This window comes from Hoplias malabaricus, chromosome 9 (genome assembly GCF_029633855.1).
Source record: "Hoplias malabaricus isolate fHopMal1 chromosome 9, fHopMal1.hap1, whole genome shotgun sequence".
NCBI classification, from domain to species: Eukaryota; Metazoa; Chordata; class Actinopteri; order Characiformes; family Erythrinidae; genus Hoplias; species Hoplias malabaricus.
Window position 1 is genome coordinate 32,244,116 of NC_089808.1, and position 19,882 is coordinate 32,263,997.

The 19,882-nt window shown below is 39.9% G+C and overlaps 1 protein-coding gene across 2 annotated transcripts in view; it reads right to left on the reverse strand.

Moving 5' to 3' along the window:
* Window positions 1-19,151, reverse strand: part of ppargc1a (peroxisome proliferator-activated receptor gamma, coactivator 1 alpha) — a 392,529-nt gene extending 373,378 nt beyond the window's left edge. For both annotated transcript variants that reach the window (XM_066681575.1, XM_066681574.1), the window contains exon 1: window positions 18,913-19,151. In XM_066681575.1, coding sequence (XP_066537672.1) covers window positions 18,913-18,993 — 81 coding nt within the window. In that variant the 5' untranslated portion in view covers window positions 18,994-19,151. The remainder of the gene's footprint in view (window positions 1-18,912) is intronic.
* Window positions 19,152-19,882: the final 731 nt, after the last annotated feature.

A 19,882-nucleotide genomic window follows, 5' to 3' on the forward strand; every position in this document is an offset into this window, starting at 1 on the left:
AATTAAAAAGCTATCCCTGGTGAATACCAGATGAAGCCATTTCTATACAGCTCTCTCTCTCCCTCTCTCTCTCTCTCTCTCTCCCTCTCTCTATTTTTTGGATGGGGTGTGCTGAAATTTTTTTCCAGAGGAGTCTTACAAGATACCATGTCTTCCTTGTAACGAAGAAGAACAAGAGCGCAGCAGGCAAAGTGTGTAAACCCTAAAGTTAACGACAGAAGAAGATATAATAACTTCCCTCAGGGGGCTTTCTTGAGAGAGAGAGAGAGAGAGAGAGAGAGAGAGAGAGAGAGAGAGAGAGAGAGAGAGAGAGAGAGAGAGAGAGGAAGAAAGTGAGTAAGAGTGAGAGAGAGAGAGAGAGAGAGAGAGAGAGAGAGAGAGAGAGAGAGAGAGAGGAAGAAAGTGAGTAAGAGTGAGAGAGAGAGAGAGAGAGAGAGAGAGAGAGAGAGAGAGAGGGGAAGAAAGTGAGTAAGAGAGAGAGAGAGAGAGAGAGAGAGAGGAAGAAAGTGAGTAAAAGAGAGAGAGAGAGAGAGAGAGAGAGAGAGAAGGGACAGACAGATTGGGGGAGTGAGTGAGAGAGTGAGAGAAAGAGAGAGAGGAGGGAAAAAAACAAAGAGAGACAGAGAGCATGAGGGAGACTAAAAGAAAAAGATAACAGCCTTCCCTGGGGAGTCCAAACCACTGTTTGTTTCTATGGAGGCACCACAGGCATCTTTTAAAAGCTGCCGTCCTAATCAAATATGATCTGTTCACATGTGCCATCCCTCTTCCCCAGGGTGGCCTTCGGTCTCTCTGATAGAGAGGGAAACATTTCCATACCACAGAGAATCTGAGTAGTTAGGCCATGGAGACCGAATGTGGATCAAATACAACTTGAGGGAAACAAAGCACAGTGGAACAATTAAGAGCTCATAAGCATATAATACTTAAACATGAAAACAATGTGCTCTTATTCCAATCAGAGACAGAGATATGACTCTGAAAATGTGGTAGCTTCTCCCAAATTCTGCAAATTTTCATGCGCTTCTTAAAGTTTTTGAGGCAATGATATTGAAGAACCACTATTGTGTCTCTAATAAAACTTTTAATTGGTGTGGGGTTGGGTCTTTATAAACGTATTTGGTCAGTCAAGTGAAAGGACTCATTAGGGCAACAGCTCTCACACTGGTCCTCAGGGCCCCCAAATGCTCTGCGTTTTGTTCTATTCCTATTCCAAACATCTGGGCTCCTGAGCACTACTGCTTTTCAGTACCTTTTTCAGAGAACCAGAAAAGCCCTTTTGGCTCCTTTAAAGGTGTATGGACACTTTTCCATGGTGCTCTTTCATGATCTAGCTGACTGTCACTTAATGATAGTATGTGGAAATGATGTCACACTTCAATATTGATCTTACAGGAAAGCTGTATTTCTGTCATTAAAGTAACACTCGGTAAGGTTTGTTATTTTTGCTCTTCGGCTCCCCCTTCAGCTCATTCATTCATTGTCTGTAACTGCTTATCCAGTTCAGGGTTCACGGTGGGTCCAGAGCCTACTCTGTATCATTGGGTGCAAGGCAGGAACACACCCTGGAGGGGGCGCCAGTCCCTCACAGAGCGACACACACATTTACTCACACCTATGGACACTTTTGAATCACCAATCCACCTACCAGCGTGTGTTTTTGGACTGTGGGAGGAAATCGGAGCACCCGGATGAAACCCAAACCAAACTCTTCACAGACAGTCACCTGGAGCGGGACTCGAACCCACAACCTCCGGGTCCCTGGAGCTGTGTGACTGCGACACGTACCTGCTGCACCACCATGCCACCCACCCCCTACAGGTGCTAAGTGTAATTCGCTTTTACAGCAATGTCCTGAAATCAAGAGGGCAGGGGAAGGAGGGGTGTGGTTTACTACCCTCCTCCAAAAGTTACATAGTGCAGTTTCTGCAATGCTGAGCCCAAAGTAGCAACAACACAATCTGTGAAGCATAACAATGATTTCCAAGCTGTAATTTTAAGGTAAAAATACAACCTAGTGTTCCTCGATAACAGGTTTGATGTGTTTAACGGTGTTTAAGATGATAGAGACAAGAACTAGGGTGTGTTTCAGGTTACGCATCAAATGTTTAGCCTGTTGAGCCCATGCTTCACACAATCTGACAAAAGTAAACTCTGGGTGCCCCATTGCTGCAACTGTAAACCTGTAAGTGATTGGACTTCTTTAATCTAGGAAAACTGCGGTGACTGCCAAATTTCATAGAATTTGCAAGCTTTGCAAATTCCACAGAGAATGCTATGTTTTTCAATGAATTCTGCAATCACAGAATCATAACACCGTAATGGAACTGCATATGTGCCTGTGTTCTGACGAGCTGTGTGCCATATTACCTCGGAGTTCACAGTGGTGTAAATGAGAAACAATTTAGAAATGTATTGCTTGTTTATTGCAAGGTGTCGTGGAGCGTCTGCATGTGTGCGTCTGTGTATGCGCACGTGGCAGATATCATCTGCTTAAGATTCAGCTCAGCTCTGTTTGTTTCCAGACTAACACTACTTGACGAAGAGGGATTTCCAAAAGAATAAAGTCTAAACCTGACACACGATGGAGTGAATACTAGATTCATCCTGTTGGATGCATGTTGGTGTCTGCCCTGCTGAAATAGATCGTTATAAATAATTAAGCACCTCACTTCCTCAAATCACGTTTAAGCAAAAGCGGAAGAAGTGAACATATGTGTGAGAGAGAGAGGATAGTCATAATCTCAAAACATGTGATTAACTCTGTATCTTTGCATCTTTTCCATTATTTAAGACTCTCCAGGAATTTGGACTTTCAAACATTTATCTGCTTTATTTAACCAGCATTGCTGCCATTTCTACTGTGGTGCCTCAACACCTTTGATACATTTCTGCTACTTTGAAGAGTGTCATTAATGCAGCGCTCGTTTGAGCTGTTTATGCATTTCATGGCATAAATTTGTGGTGCAAAAGGGCAAAAATCACAGCACTGACAGATGAGGGGCAGCTGTGGTAGCAGTGTCCCGTTATTAAATGATGCAAATGCCCAACTGCGGGGCCCAGTCACGCTTCCAAATACTGCTCTCTCTGCAGGTGATTGGCCAGTTAAAAGTGCATAAAAAAGGTACAGAGCAGCATGTGACAGAAGGAAAGGTGTTGTGTTCTGGATGATTCTGCATTTCAGCAGCTTTCAGTGATTCTTAGAGACTGCTGATAAAGCGGACAAAAGGGGAAAGAAAAACTGAGCAAACAAAAGCATAATGAAATCTGGTGCATTTGTGTTTCCTGCAAGCTTTCGAACTTCCAGGACCCTACTGTCCATAGGAAGAAAAACAACAGAGTGTGCTGACTTTTAAAAAGCAATTCAACCCAGTAGACTTTTTAATCTGTCTATGCACAGACTTTAAAATTATGCATTAGTCAAGCTTAATATATAATTTGAGTGTCCGGAATCTTTTCCAGAAACAATATATTGGAACGCTCAATAAAAAAAAAAGACCTACCCCCTGGCAAACATACATCATTATCACTGAGACTTACTGAGCATATCATAGGTACAGTCAGGACTTAAAGAAGATTAAGAAATGTTTCATTAAAACCAGATTTAGAAGGAGCTCTAAGCTGTAGTTTTACACATTTTTTTTGGGATACCAGGATTGAAGTTATAACAAAGCCCCAAGAGGATAATTGGATGTGTTTAATTTGGATGTAGTAACGTAGCAAATTGTATAATCTAAAAAATTCAATAAATACATAGTAAAGAAATAGTGATATGTACCACATTGGGACGTTAATCGTTCAAAGAAATCACTCATTACATTAATAAATATTAAAATATCTTATAAAATGTGAATGAATATACTCTAGACATGCAATTTTATCATGTTAAATCTGTCTGATCTACAGTTTTGGAATGTGCAGCGGAGACCTGCTGCACAACCTGGAGGTTGTGGGTTCGAGTCCTGCTCTGGGTGACTGTCTGTGAGGAGTTTGGTGTGTTCTCCCAGTGTCCGCGTGGGTTTCCTCCCACAGTCCAAAAACACATGTTGGTAGGTGGATTGGCGACTCAAAAGTGTCCGTAGGTGTGAGTGTGTGTCGCCCTGTGAAGGACTGGCGCCCCCTCCAGGGTGTGTTCCTGCCTTCCTACCCCAGTGATTCCGGGTAGACTCCAGACCCACCACAACCCTGAACTGAATAAGCGGTTACTGACAATGAATGAATGAATATCTTTTGTTACACAGTTATCCAATTTTTCTGAAGTGATTCCAAACTTTTGAACAGCAGCGTATATATTTTAGTGACCACAACTAGATTAAATTTTTATTATTATGCATTGTGATGATCATAAGAGCCCAAACACAATCACATTCAGAGAAAACATTCCCCAGACTTTAAAATGCCTGTAGCACTTTACTCTAATCCTGGGTACACTTTGATTCTATGCATTTCAAATGGGAACTGAAATACAGAGAGAATGCTCAATTTTCATAATCCACCCAATGATCAGCAACCGTATTCAACTTACCCACTAAGTAAAGAGGAGCGAAAAGGAAGTGAGAAAAGAGAGAGATTAAATGTGAGCGTGAATAGGGAAGAAATCAAAGTCAGACTGTCCTAACAGATGATGTGCGGCTACAAATAGCGAATCCTTTTTTTTTTTGAAACAATTACAGTGTGCACCAATTGATTTCCGATGGGCTGCTCAGGTGACTCTTTTGTAGCTGCCTGCTGTCACAGTGAGTCCTGGAGTAAGGTGACCACTTCCTCTACCTCTCTGCTGTCCTGAGGCAGGTATGTATAGGACATGACGTTCTTAAGGAAGTGCCATCACAGCAATTTACAGAGTCATCGCCACTCCCAAGTTCAATCCACTTAATTAGCTAATGTAACCAGCAACAGATCAGAGTGCAAGAGGTTAAAGCTTCCACACTCTAGCGACAAAATGATATTCCCATGCAGTAGGATTAAAGATCTTCCGTGTTCAAAGACTTTAAATCACTGCATTGTGCATTATTACCAAACGTGCTTTTGTGATATGGAAGTATTCCTTTCCACTTTGACCCAGCGATGACTTGAATGGGATTTAAAAATAAATGTACTAAAATATTCTTTGAAAAGATGCTAGATAATTAGTATTTTAGTTCTCTAAAGGGACTTTCAGTAGATAACAAAGTTAAAGCAGTTTTGAGAGGGGGATGGACAAATGTGAAGAACTTTGAGGTTAAATAAAACAGCTTAAATGAACAAAGTTTCTTTATAAATTAAAGATTTTTTACTAGAATTATAGGCTATATCTAAGCCCTGAACCATTTAAGAACCTCCACCAGTGCTCATGGTTGTAAAGAAGCACAGTCACTGTATTGCACATTCTTTTGTATTACCTGATACAAAGCAAACTTCATTCAGCTGATACTTCCTCCTTAAATCAATACTGAAGAAATCCGGTATTTAGGGAAAAACACAAGCATAGCAGAGCTTGTTAGAGAAAAACATTTCCAACAAAGAAAACACAAGCAAGAAATATGCTCTGGCCATAAATAAACTTGCAGGATTTGAGGATATTTATTCAAGCCCATATGTGCGAAATAGCTGAGCACTACCCATTTCGATAACAAATGCCCTCTATAACAAATAGTTTTCCTGCAAGGCAAAGCATTTATTGAAGTCTTTCCGTTTTCATAGACTTCAATTACAACATACCAGCAGCAGGGCTGTCTGAAGACTTGAACCAAAGACACGAGTGCGTAGGCCATTTCCAGGTCGACACATGGCTGACACAATGATGATGCTGTATGCATCATGCCATATCATCTAGCACCACAGGCCAAAGAAGCAGCTGACAGGGACAAAGACCCTTATGACTAAGTTCTTCTGCTCACATTTCGTTGGTGCCAGGAGATAAAGCAAGACATGACAACGGTAACAACCTGTGTAAGGTGACAAAGAGGTCAAGCAGACTTAAGTAAGAAAGAAGAAAGTTCTTATCTGAAAGTCTATTCACTCATCTAGGGAACGCAGCTTCTTCCACTAATGTCCAGACCCCAAACTCTGAATGGAGAAAGACCTATAAAAGTCAGACCTAAAAGCAAACACATTGTCAAAAACACATATAAAATAACAACTGGGAAAATTGGACAAAAAGTACACAAATGTATTTGTAGAGTGTTGTTTAAATAACAGACATGTTTATTAGTTTATTCTATGTGCATTTTCTATCTGCTTACCCAGAAAGCTGAACGGCCATTTTGTTTAATTGAAGGGCACCAGGATAATTATTACAACATTATGAGCTTTCAAATAGATACCCGTCTCCTCTCTTGCACCATCTTGTTTATGATCAATGACTACCAGGGAAAAAATTAAAAAGAGTTTTACTATAGCGGCAAATAAACACTGCAACCTGTGTGAAAGGATGCCATTATAATTTAGAAGTATTTATTGAGGTAAAAAAAATAAAATAACTCCAATATATTAAAAACAAATTCAACACGGCATTATTTACTGGTTAAGGAAATTAGTAGCCACTGGAACAAATGACCTTTTAAAAAACATTTTGATTGGGAAATGGATCTTTATAGCGACGACCCCATGGAAGTAATTGAAAGGAGCGATTAAGTGGATGTGTAAGGTCTTGTATCATTGTATTTGCTTTCCTCTTAACTGCCCATTTATACAGTCCTGATAATGGAGTTTGTCTTCCACCTATTATTTTGCTTGACTGGTTAATAATTTGCTCTCAATCCTGAGACATTTATACCAGTTTGTTATATTAAAAGGTCAGCACTGATTCCACAAGGGATTTATAAAGAGATACCAATATACCCTTCTCCTCCTTAAAGCTTCTGAGCTTCCTCAAAAGGGTTAATCGCTGGTGGACCTTCTTATAGACAGAATCTATGTGTTGCGAGAAACAGAATGTCTTATCCATCTCCATAGACTTCAACCTGCGCCACTACACTCCGTTTTTGTATGCCGTTGGCACAGAGAAGCAGCTTTAAGCTTCCGTTATTTGTTAGCATCATTAGCTTTGTAGTGCAAATCTAATACATTTAATTTTGAACAATAGACACGTATTGGCATTCTGAGTAGATGCTGGAGAATAAGGAGAAAGTGTGTAACTAACTTTTCACAAAATCATCGTTTTTAATTATTCCGTAGGGGAAAACAAAATAAAAATAAAATGCCAACCCAGTCTTTTATATCAGGTTTAACTGTCTGAGCACATACCATTACACAAGTATTAACTACTCAGGAAAACTCCCCAGACTGCAGTGGACTGGTCATCTAAAGAAAGTCACATTCAAGCTCATCAGACTGCAGCTTTTTGTTGGAAAACAGGCCTCTAGCCTCTCCTTCAACAGCCTGCCATGGCTTTTATGACCGTCCTCCAGAGCTGGGGCACACCACAAACTGGCTTATAACCCTGAAATAGATCACGGCATTATGCTGCTGCTTCAGCGTTTGTCTGCACCACGGTACAAAGCAAAACCCTAGCCGACTTCCTGACTAATACCATTCTTCACTATTTTTGTTGAGAAAAACATGAAAAATATGATAGCCAGCAATTAGTTGCTTTGCCTGGGAAGCACACAATCCATCTTACTGTTGTTGTTTTTATCCATCTTAGAGTATGTTAGTTTTTGTAAGTTTGCTGAGTTAAAGATACAAAGCCTTGTGAGACTTGTGCAGTGCTGGATATTTATGGAGAGAGGTGAGAGGAAGTGACGTGGGTTTTCTCTGGAGAAAAGCCTCTCTCACTGCAGGACCTCCCAGCTCAATTAGCTCACCTCAGCCTGGCTCTTTCTGCTGAAGGGGGTATCAGCATATGACAGAAAGAGAGAGACAGAGACAGAGAGAGAGAGAGAGAGAGAGAGATGCCTGTGTCCTGGTGCCTTAGAGCAGTTCTAGTCTTATGGAATGAAATCCCACAGAGTTCAGCTTAACGAGTCTGGATTTGGGAGATACCTGCCGGACAGCTGAATTTCAGTGATGTTAATTGATGGGATAACGTAGGGAAGAAAATAAATAACCCAGTTGAGAAAACAGCAGCTCAGCTTGCAATGGAATGCTGCAGGATCTGCATGGGTGCTTGATTTAAAGGTGCCTTATTCTAAAATGGTCTTGTTTATACCCCAAACCCCCCCACCCCATGTCCACTTGTGACGCAATTAATTTGTACATAAACATTTCTTTATCCCTTAGACGCAAAACATTTTTTAGCATAGTCATTCATTCATTATCTGTAAGCGCTTATCCAGTTCAGGGTCGCAGTGGGTCCAGAGCCTACCTGGAACCATTGGGCGCAAGGCAGGAACACACCCTGGAGGGGGCGCCAGTCCTTCACGGGGCAACACAGCCACACACACTCATTCCCACACCCCTACGGACACTTTTGAGTCACCAATCCACCTACCAACGTGTGTTTTTGGACTGTGGGAGGAAACCGGAGCACCCGGAGGAAACCCACGCGGACACAGGGAGAACACACCACACTCCTCACAGACAGTCACCCCGAGTGGGAATCGAACCCACAACTCCCAGGCCCCTGGAGCTGTGTGACTGCGACACTACCTGCTGCGCTACCGTGCCGCCCTATTTTTTAGCATAAGATATATGTAAATGACCTCTGCTCTGACTGACTACACAGTATTGCAAGTAATTAAAAAAAAAAACAGTACAGCCGATGGTCATAAACCTAATCTGTTTAACAGCAATGAACAAGGCTAAAATGCTGTAGACTACAGAAAGATAAATGGTGTTAGCCATCATGACACTACAAAAATGATTATATTTCCATTTTAATTCAAACGACTATGTGTAGAGTTCATCTTTATATTTTAATAATGCTTACACTGTACACCACATTATTTAATTTCTAACAGTGAAGAAACCCCAGCTTAGGGGTGTGAACTTATGAGCAGAAATAAAAGACAAGGCTTCAGAACTTTGGAACAGAGGTGGTGATTGAGATGAGATCATTCCACCTACTCCAGTTTGTCAAACCATTAGCATCAGTATAAGAAGTTGTTTGAACTCCCACTCAAAGCAGCAGTCAAGAGAGACAGAGTGGAAAAAACATGATGGCACATGCTTTCCAAAGAAACACCCAAACTTCTTACTTCTTACTGCATTTTTCTCTAACATTCTAAATATCTTCATTTATCACAGAGGTAATGTGTTGATAGCAGGTGAACTGTTCTGCACATATTTATAAATCACTGAGATGGCCAATAGACCTGCCTCCAGTATTTCCTGCAAAGGCCAAGGTCAGCACGTGTGTTGGTGGGGTGGGGTGTGGGGGGGTTGTTGGCGCTTTTTATACAAACCCTTCCCAGAATTACCGCCCCTGATCCCTCACCAACCAACAGAGGTGTGGTCTCTTGAAGGGCCACATTCAGCACACGCTTCAAAGGCAAAGTCAGGGGGAAAAGCTTTGGAAGGGTGGGTGGGGGAATTGAAGAAAGTGCTGGAGCAGCAGATCTCAAGGCCAAAATCTATTTAATCACTGAATAAGGACAGTTCAAGAAGTGGCAACGTAATATTCCCTGCATAAAAATTCTCTCAACCTCTGCTGGTGACCCAGAAACAGCAGAGCTGGCTTGCTTTTATGACACAGAATACATTTAGACAGCAAAGAAGCCCACCACCAGAAAATTCATTTCGTCCATTCACCGCAAAACTGGCCTCGGAAATTAATATACCTCAGATAGCCAAACCAGACCAGGCTTGCCACCAAAATGTGAGGGAAGCCTGTGGAATAATTTGGCTCTGTGCCCTGCAGTGCACCCCCACCGGGGTGGAGTGGGGGGTGGGGGAGGTGAACTCTAGTGATAGTGGTAATAATAGTAACAACCTTTGCAAAATGAAAGTAGAGAGGTCAGTTATTGCCAGGGAATGTGAGATAGCATTGTGTCTCTTGTTCCGTTTGCTGGTAAATTTGTGTTGAGAGCAAGATCCACAGTGAGGCAGTGTAGAGGCAGGAATACACAAACACAGTGAGGTTCTCCCTCTCTCTCTCTCTCTAGCTCTCGCTCTCTCTGAAAAGCAATTACACCACTGTTGAGATGATCAAACACATGGCCAAAGTGCTAGATCTGGCTAAGGCTTGTTTATGGGCTTAAGAGTGAATCATCATCAGACACAAACTCTCCACTGGCAACAATCGTGTCATTTATGGATAAATCTGCTTCACTTACACAGCAAGGGATGCACCAGTCCATTCCCATCTTTAATATGACATTTGACCTCCAAATACCAACTAGACACAAGCGCTGTTAACACTTGTTTCATAAACGGAAATAAACTGCAGAGAGTATCACACTGTGACGATTACACGCCAATAATTTTATCAGGATTTTGCTAAATTTTTAATTCTTTGTCCTAGACAGTTTATTTACATCCATTATATAACAGTCATGACTACTGCTGACAACAAAAGAGACAGTACTGTACTGTAGGGGGCTATTAGGTTTACTTAGCTGTGGTTAAAATGTCTGAATCAATATGTAAATTTAGACCATTTCTGATGTCTACCCTAAGTCAATAATCACCACTGGCTTAAACAAATCAACATTAGGTGCTCTAGCTAGACTGCAGTCAATTCCGTATCCATGACCGTAGACCTGGGGGTGATATGTTACATATGTGATATGTACAGTCAATAGTAACTGGGTGTCCATGTTTGCAGTTACAGGTCAGTGTTTCTGCTGTACGTTCAGAAGGCAGTGAATGCATTAGGTTTGTGTGTTTATCTGTACAGAGCTGCCGTGCATTTCTGGAGAATCTGCCCAGTTTTGTTTCCAAGAACTCAGTGGCCATCATTAAGATTATCTATCATTCCTCTGTACATTGCACTCTGGAGTACATTAACCTGATGTAACTATGATGAATGCTGTTCACTAAAATTACCAGTACATTGTGGGAACCGAAATGCCATGAACTTTATTCTGGAATTCCACTATGATTCTGACTGAAGATAAAATGTATAACAACAAAAGAAATGTCATCAGATGGGTTCAGTCACATCTAAACAACGATCAAATTGGTAAAGTTAGTTATACATTAACACAAACATTGGGCATCATTTAAACAAACCTCTGTTTTAAAATCTAAACATGATCAGTGAGAGAAAGTTAGTTATTCTCATATGAAGATTCCAGACTTACTGCTGACCTGTTACACATTTGGCTGTCGACCTGTCGTTTGGTGCCTGTAGCTTAAGAATATGAGCGTGGAGCAAGTAATGCAGTCTTTTTACAAGCTATTACTTGTATACCTGTATATTACAATATATGTATTGTTATTTACAATGCCAGAGACACACACTTTCAGGAATACTGTCTGAGTAATTTGGGAGATTTATTCCTGAATAAGCTCTAATTTTATACCAAAATAATCTTGGTTGAACATGTTAATTGTTGAATATCTGTTTCACACTTAGAAGCTTTAAAAATCATTTTAGAACACTATACGCACAATTAAAACATTCTGTGAATGTGTTTGTACCCACTGAGTAACAAACTCGCAAGCTATTTATACTCTCTTCAAAGTAAAAGGGAATATATGACAAATCAGACAACCTGTAAAACATTAGACTTCACATTTATAAGAAATTTCAAAATGGCAGGGGCTGATGCATCTGCTAATTTTATTTTCCTTTTCCCCTGAAATGCTGTAGCAGTTAGACTCTGGTGCCTGTACAGCTTGACATTTTAATAAGTAGATTAATAAATGTAATATAAAACTATCCAAACTACATAGGAACCCTGTATTATCAATTGAAAACTGAACGTTTGCTTTAGTAACTCATCAAATTCACATATCTGTATATAACAGTCAGTATAATCGGTATATAATAAGCATCAAAGAAGAGTTAACAAAACACAAACGTCTGTTGACAGCAGAGGGGTCCTTAAGGCAGTTTAAAGGAAAGAGCTTAAGAGTTTCTGAGAAAAGACTGTGCCCTCAATAGATGGACATTTTTAGTCTCACCTTGTCCTCACTGATGAGACAGATAGAGGCAGAGGCAGGAGAGAAATGGCTGGATTTCTGTATGAATACCTCCTAAATTTTGATTTGATCTTTGTCCAAGTCTTGATAATTAATAAAAACAGCAAATCAAACGCCACACAGCATTTTCTACATTTATATCTTTATTAGGCACAAATGATCCAGGACAAGGCTTTGTTGGATACAGGGTATCAAGTGTTCCAGTCACCTCAGGTACGGGTTTGACCACGGGAAACTGCATATTTTAATTACCTACAATACACAACTAAACTCCATTCTAGTGCAAAGGAGCCTGATTAAAGGAGACTTCAGAAGGCCTCAGAAGAAGAGGTACTGAAGCTTTTAAAGTCTGGGAACAGTTACAAAACAAGTTCTAAAGACTTGGGCCTAGTTTGGTAGATAGTTTACAAATGAGAGAAACTCAGCAATGTTTTTAGTTTTTCTAAGACACAACATACTAAAAAGATCAGAGCACTCTGTAGGACAAATCCTCAAACAACTGTCGCTGATTCCTAGTGTGACAGCAAAGACTCTGCAGGCATCTCTTGATAGCCTTTGTGTTCATCAGTCTACCAAATTGAAACACTGATGTGTGGGTGTTTACAGGAGGTTCCAGAGACGAAAGAAACCTAAGATTTGCTTAAGATCACACAGATGTTCCACACCATTACTTTTCTGATTACGTTTTCTGATAAATCTATTGGTGTAATTGCCAGGATGCATAGCAGGGTAACACCCTGATAACCAATTTATGAGGAGGGTTCAATACATTTTTGGCATTGATATAATCTACTCATCCTGCAGGCATTTTATAATGGTTCTAAAATGTTACACTCATCGGGTCATTTTGATTAGTATTGCTGTAATCGTTACAAAAACACTTTGAGCAACATTCGCCCTGGAAGGGTTTAAGCCTTGGATGGACTATATTTTCTTGTCATTCAAAATCTTTTATAGCTCAGGACTAGGCTTAATCCCCGACTGTGAAACTGGTGTACTGAATAAAAATGACTAATGGTTATGCCTTTCATGAGATAAACCTAGACGTCACGCTCTGTTTACGTCACTCTAAGTGAAACTAGTAATATTACATGGTTGTGGTATCTAGCATGTTAAATTAAGGTAGTTCTGACATCTCCGGTTCAAAGAGCAGTTACAATCCATCTGTGGGCATATTTTAGCACCTTTTATTTTAAAGAAAAATTATTGTTACCTGAAGAAACTGCAATTATTTGTTATTAATTGCGAATTTAACCCTTGATAGTTACTATCATTAAATCACCTGCATTTGTACTACTGTTATCCATGAGGGCTGACACACAGTAACACAGAACTGTACAGAAGTCAGAGACCAACGGTTCGTTATTTAACTTCAAACCAAAATGGCTTTTAAGCACAAGTTAATCATTTTTAAGAAATATTTCTTCTGTGTATTTCTGGAGAATCTGCCAAGGTTTGTTTCCAATAACTCAGTGGCCATCATTAAGATTATCTATCATTCCTCTGTACATTGCACTCTGGAGTACATTAACCTGATGTAACTATGATGAATGCTGTTTACTAAAATTACCAGTACATTGTGGAAACAGAAATGCCATGAAATTTATTCCGGAATTGATTTTGACTGACGATAAAATGTATAACAACAAAAGAAATGTCATTAAATGGGATCAGTCACATCTAAACAATGATCAAATTGGTAAAGTTAGTTATACATTAACACTATTTCATTGTGTTGGATATGCGCTTTGCTGCATATAATCCACAAACATTGGACATCATTTAAACAAATCTCTGGTCTAAAATGTAAACCTGATCAGTGAGAGAAAGTTATTTGTGTAGGAGTTTTTACACATAAAAATTTAATTACACATAAATCACATGTTATAACCAAAAAGCCTTCTGTGTAGGATGTATGCATCTTTTCTCCTGTTGGAAGATTCTGTTTTTCAATTAAAATAAGTTTCATTTTATAATTGGTAAGTCCTTAAATACATGGACTTTTTTGTTGTTTTGAAGAAGGCTGAAGGAGAGATGAGTCAAGCGAACGCATTCCTGAATAAAATACAAATACCATTGTGCCAATACGTAAAATGAATACATGTGGTCTCTGATTTACACACTTTTATTGTTTCAATCATTGATTTACGTATGCATGTATAAAATGTGTGATAAGTAAAATAGGTTTTATATTAATTATTAAAAAAATCAGATCAAGATTTTGCTTTAGGCAACAAATTCCGTCAAGGAAAACATTGGAAATCTTTTTCTTTGTAGTCGTGTCAATTAAATAAAACTAATGAAATCAACAAAATTCACAGACTTTTTAACATTTTACAAATAATCCCTATTTTGATTTGTATATTTGTTTGTATCACAGATTAATCAATTTGTCTTTATAATATAATATAAAAGGACTATACAACATAAACAAACTGGACATTGGTAAGAGTGATCAGATATATTTGTTGCTTTAAATCAGCGTGAAGTATAAATACTAATGAAAAATATCCCAGACAAAGACAAAGTACAATCATTCACAGAGGAGTTCTCACACTTCACTTACCTCAGGTTAACTCAGGCTAAAAAGCACTGGATTTACTTTCCCTTAAAGAAAACCGGTGCCACAGAGACATCTCTGAGCTGTAAATACAAACAATCCTCCAAAAGAAGTTTTGAGTGGCTGGTGCTATTACCTGACTCTGTTTGGAAGACTCTGAATGATAGGCCTCGGCCTGTGGAGGATGCTTGTGTGCTTTGTTGAGACAAACTGAAAGCGTTGCTTTTCAAGAGCAAGAGAGGCCGGGCAGTGATCGAGCCTGGAATTTTAAAAGCATGTGCAAAATACAGGATGAAATTTTCAGCACCACGGACAGCTGCCTCAAGAGAAGCAGTCACCTCGGAACTAGAAAGAGTACCTACATATGCCGTGTGCTAGCCTCTCTTGCTCAGCCTCTTTTTTTTTTTTTTGCTGTTACTCTGGTACAGCTCTAAACTACAGAGCACAGAATTAAATGAAACTGTCAACCCCCTCCTCGAGAAGCCTGAGAGAGTCATGTAGGCTCTTAGCTGAAGAGAGAGAGGGAGTTGAAGTTACACTATAGCGGCCACCTCAAGCTGCCCCTCATCCCTCTGGGCAGCACCCAATGATTCTCTTCTACAGCCTGGGCCCAGCGTGCTGCACACAGCCGACTGAATAATATAAAGGCTTTACCCGCTGCTCAAGCATGAGTGGATAATCTGGCCACAAGGACACACTGTGTCAACATTGCACTCAGTTTTTTTATTTATTTATTTGGCATCTGAGACAAGGAGGGGGAGCAGAAAGCAAAAGCCTATGCTCTCCCACTCATGCTACCCACCCCCCTCTCTTTTTTCCCCTTCCTCTTCTTTTAAGGAATGGGGATTTTAAGAAGCTTTTAGTCTAAATCACCCCACCGTGGCTTGCATGCACGTGTACCATGGAAGAGCATAAACCTCTCGATACGTTGGAAGAATAATCGGTTGCGCTAGTGCAAGGAATGACGAGTGCTCCTGGTTTTTAATTATCTGGCTTAATTCTGTTTCCCACACATTTTTTTTAGCCTGATTTTGGAGAACAGTGCACCCTGCAGTCTATCTGACATCACAGATATGCAGCACTTTAAAAAATGGCTTGTTTATGCCTAAAAGGTGTAGCAAAATATATTTTTTAAAAACTTGCCGATTACCTGTCCAGGCTACATTTGCATTAATATGAACTCTGCTGTCAGCAGAAGTAGAGTTTGCTGCTTAAGCACATGCATGGTTAAGACTCTTCAACCGAAACAATGACACAAAAAGACAATATAAATATGCCACAGGCATGAGGAGCATCAGTCACAGAGGCTTATGGTTGTTCATTATGCTGTGAAAGCACGTGGAAATTTTAGCTGCAAGCAATCACTTACGTTAGCATGAATATGTAATGAACACTGCTCTGTCAGTCTTTCTTTGCTCTTGATGTGTGTAATGACTAAACAAGTGCAAGTTAGTTCTTTTTAGGCTTCAGCGTTGGAGAAGCGTTTGTAGCAGGGGTATAGCTACAGAGGCACTTTAAATAAATAAGAGAGACTGATAAAGCTCTTAGTTTTTCCCATATTTTCTGGCAACTGGCAACATTTACACAACTGCATGCCTCTAGTAGTAACGTCAAAACCTAAAACAAGGCATGGAGCATCACATTCCCTTTTCTGTAAATACATTTAACATTGTACACGCAATCTGAGATGTGCTAGTTCTCAAGCTAAAAAGTAGCAGTAGTAGTAGTAGATGACCCTGGTAAAGAAAACAAAAGTTCCAGAAGTTATTTGGGAAAAAAAAAACATAAACATCACAATTTTTTTACCTTCTGCCCTGAAAACATTTAAACTAAGCACCCAAATATAACTGCTATACATTACATTATACATAAATTAGAAGGTAAATTCTGCCTTCTGTTTGAAACTGTTACGGTAATTATGTGCGGTAAGATGTTTAATTGTGGTGTGTTTCAAAATTCAAAATGTTCTAGTGGTCGTCATCTTCACTACAGCTATGTTTCAAGAACATTAGGCTTGCTGGCTGATCCCTTAACCTGTAAACAGTCACAAAATTCACTGATCATTATTCATCTGAGATTCAAAGAGAATCTTTGTCTTATGGAACTTTTTCACCACATGGTACCTACTCTACTCTGTTCGGATTTACTCACTTTTTTGGTGCCTGGTACCTGATTCGTTTTCCACTATAATGTCTCCCTACAAAATGTAGCCAGTGACATCACAAAACCCTGTCTTCTAATGGGAACTGTGGGCTTTTGAAACCAAAACAATGTCAGTGGTAACATAAAGCATGGTTTACTCATCGTGTATTTGGGCGTTGTTTTTGTTTCTTGGGAATGAATGCAGTTTGCCCTGGACCAATTCAGACAGATCAATGTCATTTTTTTCTGTTCCTTGTTGCACCATCCACATTTGACTGGAGTCGTCTTACAGCCAAATCCAAGGGGTGTTTGAACTTCTTCAAAACAACATGGCATAGTATTACAAGTTGCTGTTGTGAATTGGATGAAAACAAGTGTGATAACTGCTGTAGTTGGGAAACTTTACAAACGGCGAGTTAGTTGACAAGTCTCTCTGGCTGGTTTAGTCTCCACGTCATGGTTTAGTCCCTCCTCTGCTCACTCGGTACCACGAGCAAACAGCTACTAACAAAATACCAGGTCCCAGGCACCAGGTACAAAATTGATCTAATGGAAAGCAAAAGAAATCTAAGTAGAGTAAGTGCTATGCAGTGGAAAAGCACCATTATGCTGCATTACTTAATGGTCAGAGTTCCAACTAGGAAAGTTCTAGTCAGATTTTCTACTCAAAAACTTGGGTGAGCCTCACCAACCCCAAGCTCAGAATCCAAGATGGCTGCACCACAAACCAACAGCGTGTAAAAGTAGTAGTATTAAACAGTTTATTATTATTAGGGGTTGTGTCTATTTGTGTCTTATTAAAGTAAACGTACACAGAGTACTGTCCTACTGCTATACGTAGACATACTTCCATGGTGTTTGATTACAAAAAAATATAACATAATCCACTGTTCAAAACTGTTATTGCTACATTCAAACCTGGGAGAAGCTTGCAATTATAACCTGGGGCATAAACTGTGGCAGATCGTTTTTAACTGGAGTTACGTTATTCACAGCTCTAACATCAGACTTTTAAAATAAAGGGAAAGCAACATTAAACTCTGAACAAAACAGAAACCTAGTGAAGGTAGTCAACAGTGTTAAAAGAGATCAGGGGGAAAGACTGAAAAATGTAATACACTCCTTTCACTATGTAAACACAAGCTGAGGATGCTTGTTATTTTTTAGCTACCAACCAGAAAGCAATAACCAATCCCTCATGCCTGGGATTATTGATAAATAAGTGTTAAATATCTGGGCACAGTTGCATTCGTAAATGTCAAAAATTGTTAACAAAGCAGCATGATTCCATAGTTTAAAAAAAAAAAAAAGGATCGCTCCCTCCTCACAAATCCAATGCATTCAACTAGCCTTGAATACAGGCCTTACACTTGAAAATCCCACATGCCAATACTGCTGAATGTCAGATGTCTTTTCCAACCAAGAGACTCATACATCATTTAAAGTTGGTCCCGCACACGCCTCACCTGGTACACGTCAAGTGCAATTTTGCTCCAAAGTCCTGTAGAATAGTGATGGCAGGGCAAGTCTGTCTTAAAAATCCACCACCTACATCTCTCCAGCACTGCCTGAAATCACACTCCTGTTTGAATCACATCAAAGCATGACTATGAACTTCGTTTGTTTATTTTATGGATGGGATGCCTCTGAGAGTGTCTACTCATTCTATTGTGATTGATTATTAAACATCAAGGGTGTGACTAGGTTCCTTTCTTCTTTTTTTACTTTTATACAGTAGGTGCAGACAGGCTCATGTTTAAGTGGATTTATCTAGTATTAGCCTCTGTAGACTTCTCAAAAAAGCTGCTATAATGTATTCCATCTTTACCAGTGCAGCATTTTCTCAGTCACGTGTGCTTTTAATTCCCCTCAAGTTTTTTTTAAGCAGCACTATGGCTGCAAAGAGTCCCTAAAGCACAATATTCAAATGTGTTCGCCATGTTTTGTGGGAACAACTAAATATTTAGGCTGAAAGTCTTGAAAGTAACGTCAAGGTTATCAGTGCTGACTGAACAGAGCAGCGACAGGCTCAGAAACATGTCTCTACTCGTCTCTACCGTGGATATTTGGTCGCTGCAGGAGACTTTACGAAGGTAAGGAGAGTTGCGGTCCACATTTGGGCTGAAGCAGCGCGAGTAGAGGTTGAATTCTGAGCAGAAACACGAGAAACTACAAGCTAAAGCGGACACTTCTGCTCTTACCTGCTCAAACGAATTCTCCCAGGTGAAGTTGTGAAGAGCAGAAGAGAAGAGGTCTTCTTCTGACAGCCCATAACCTTCCATCTTCTGAGAGGTGGAGAACGGAGGGTGAAAAATGTTTCGTCGGGGAGGAAAAACTGTCTTCACTCGAGTGTGTTTGTTTGTGTGTGTCGGCTCGGTTCTGCTGCGTCCTGTGAAGCCAAACGGCAGCTGTGCTGCTTCTGCTCAGCCCAGTCACGTGACGTCTTTACCAAAAAAGAGGGAATCCTTAAGCGGCGCGAGACGACTAATTCCTTTACCTCAGGGATTGTAACTGCTGTAGCTACTTACAGCACTTAGCCTCACAGTTTAGCCTTATATATTTCAAAAACTCCACTTTTCGAGTAGTTTTGACATGCCCTAGATTTTGAACTCTGGCCATGGAGGTGTCCCTGTCCTACACATGTTGCTGTTAGTGATGTAAACACACCAGACCCAGCTCACTAACTATGGGTGTGATAGTACTGAAACACTATCACAAGCAAGAAATTAAGAACATGTAGTTAGCCAAGCCAGCATTAAATCATCTATAAACAGAATAATTAAATCTAGCCTGCCTTAATTTTAGAAGTAAGTGACTCCATTTCCAGAACCTATTCTATAAAAGCCAATAAATATCTCACAGAACTTTTTTTTTAACAGACTAAAGATTTTTAGTGTTCAATCCTGAAAACACAATAAAAGTGTTTACCACTCGCTTGTACTTTTTAATCATTTAGGAATTAAATACACTAAATGTTGTAGTTTTGTGTCATTTTTGCACATTTTTGTTGCATACAGGACTTGAGCTGCCACCGTTGTTTAATTCTGCTCTTCACGTACATTTTTACTAGGAGATGGACGTGGACGGCCACTAGTTTAGCACATACACTCTATGCCTTTATGAAGCCATGCTGTTGTAACTTGTGCAGAATTGGTCTGCTGAAATAGACAT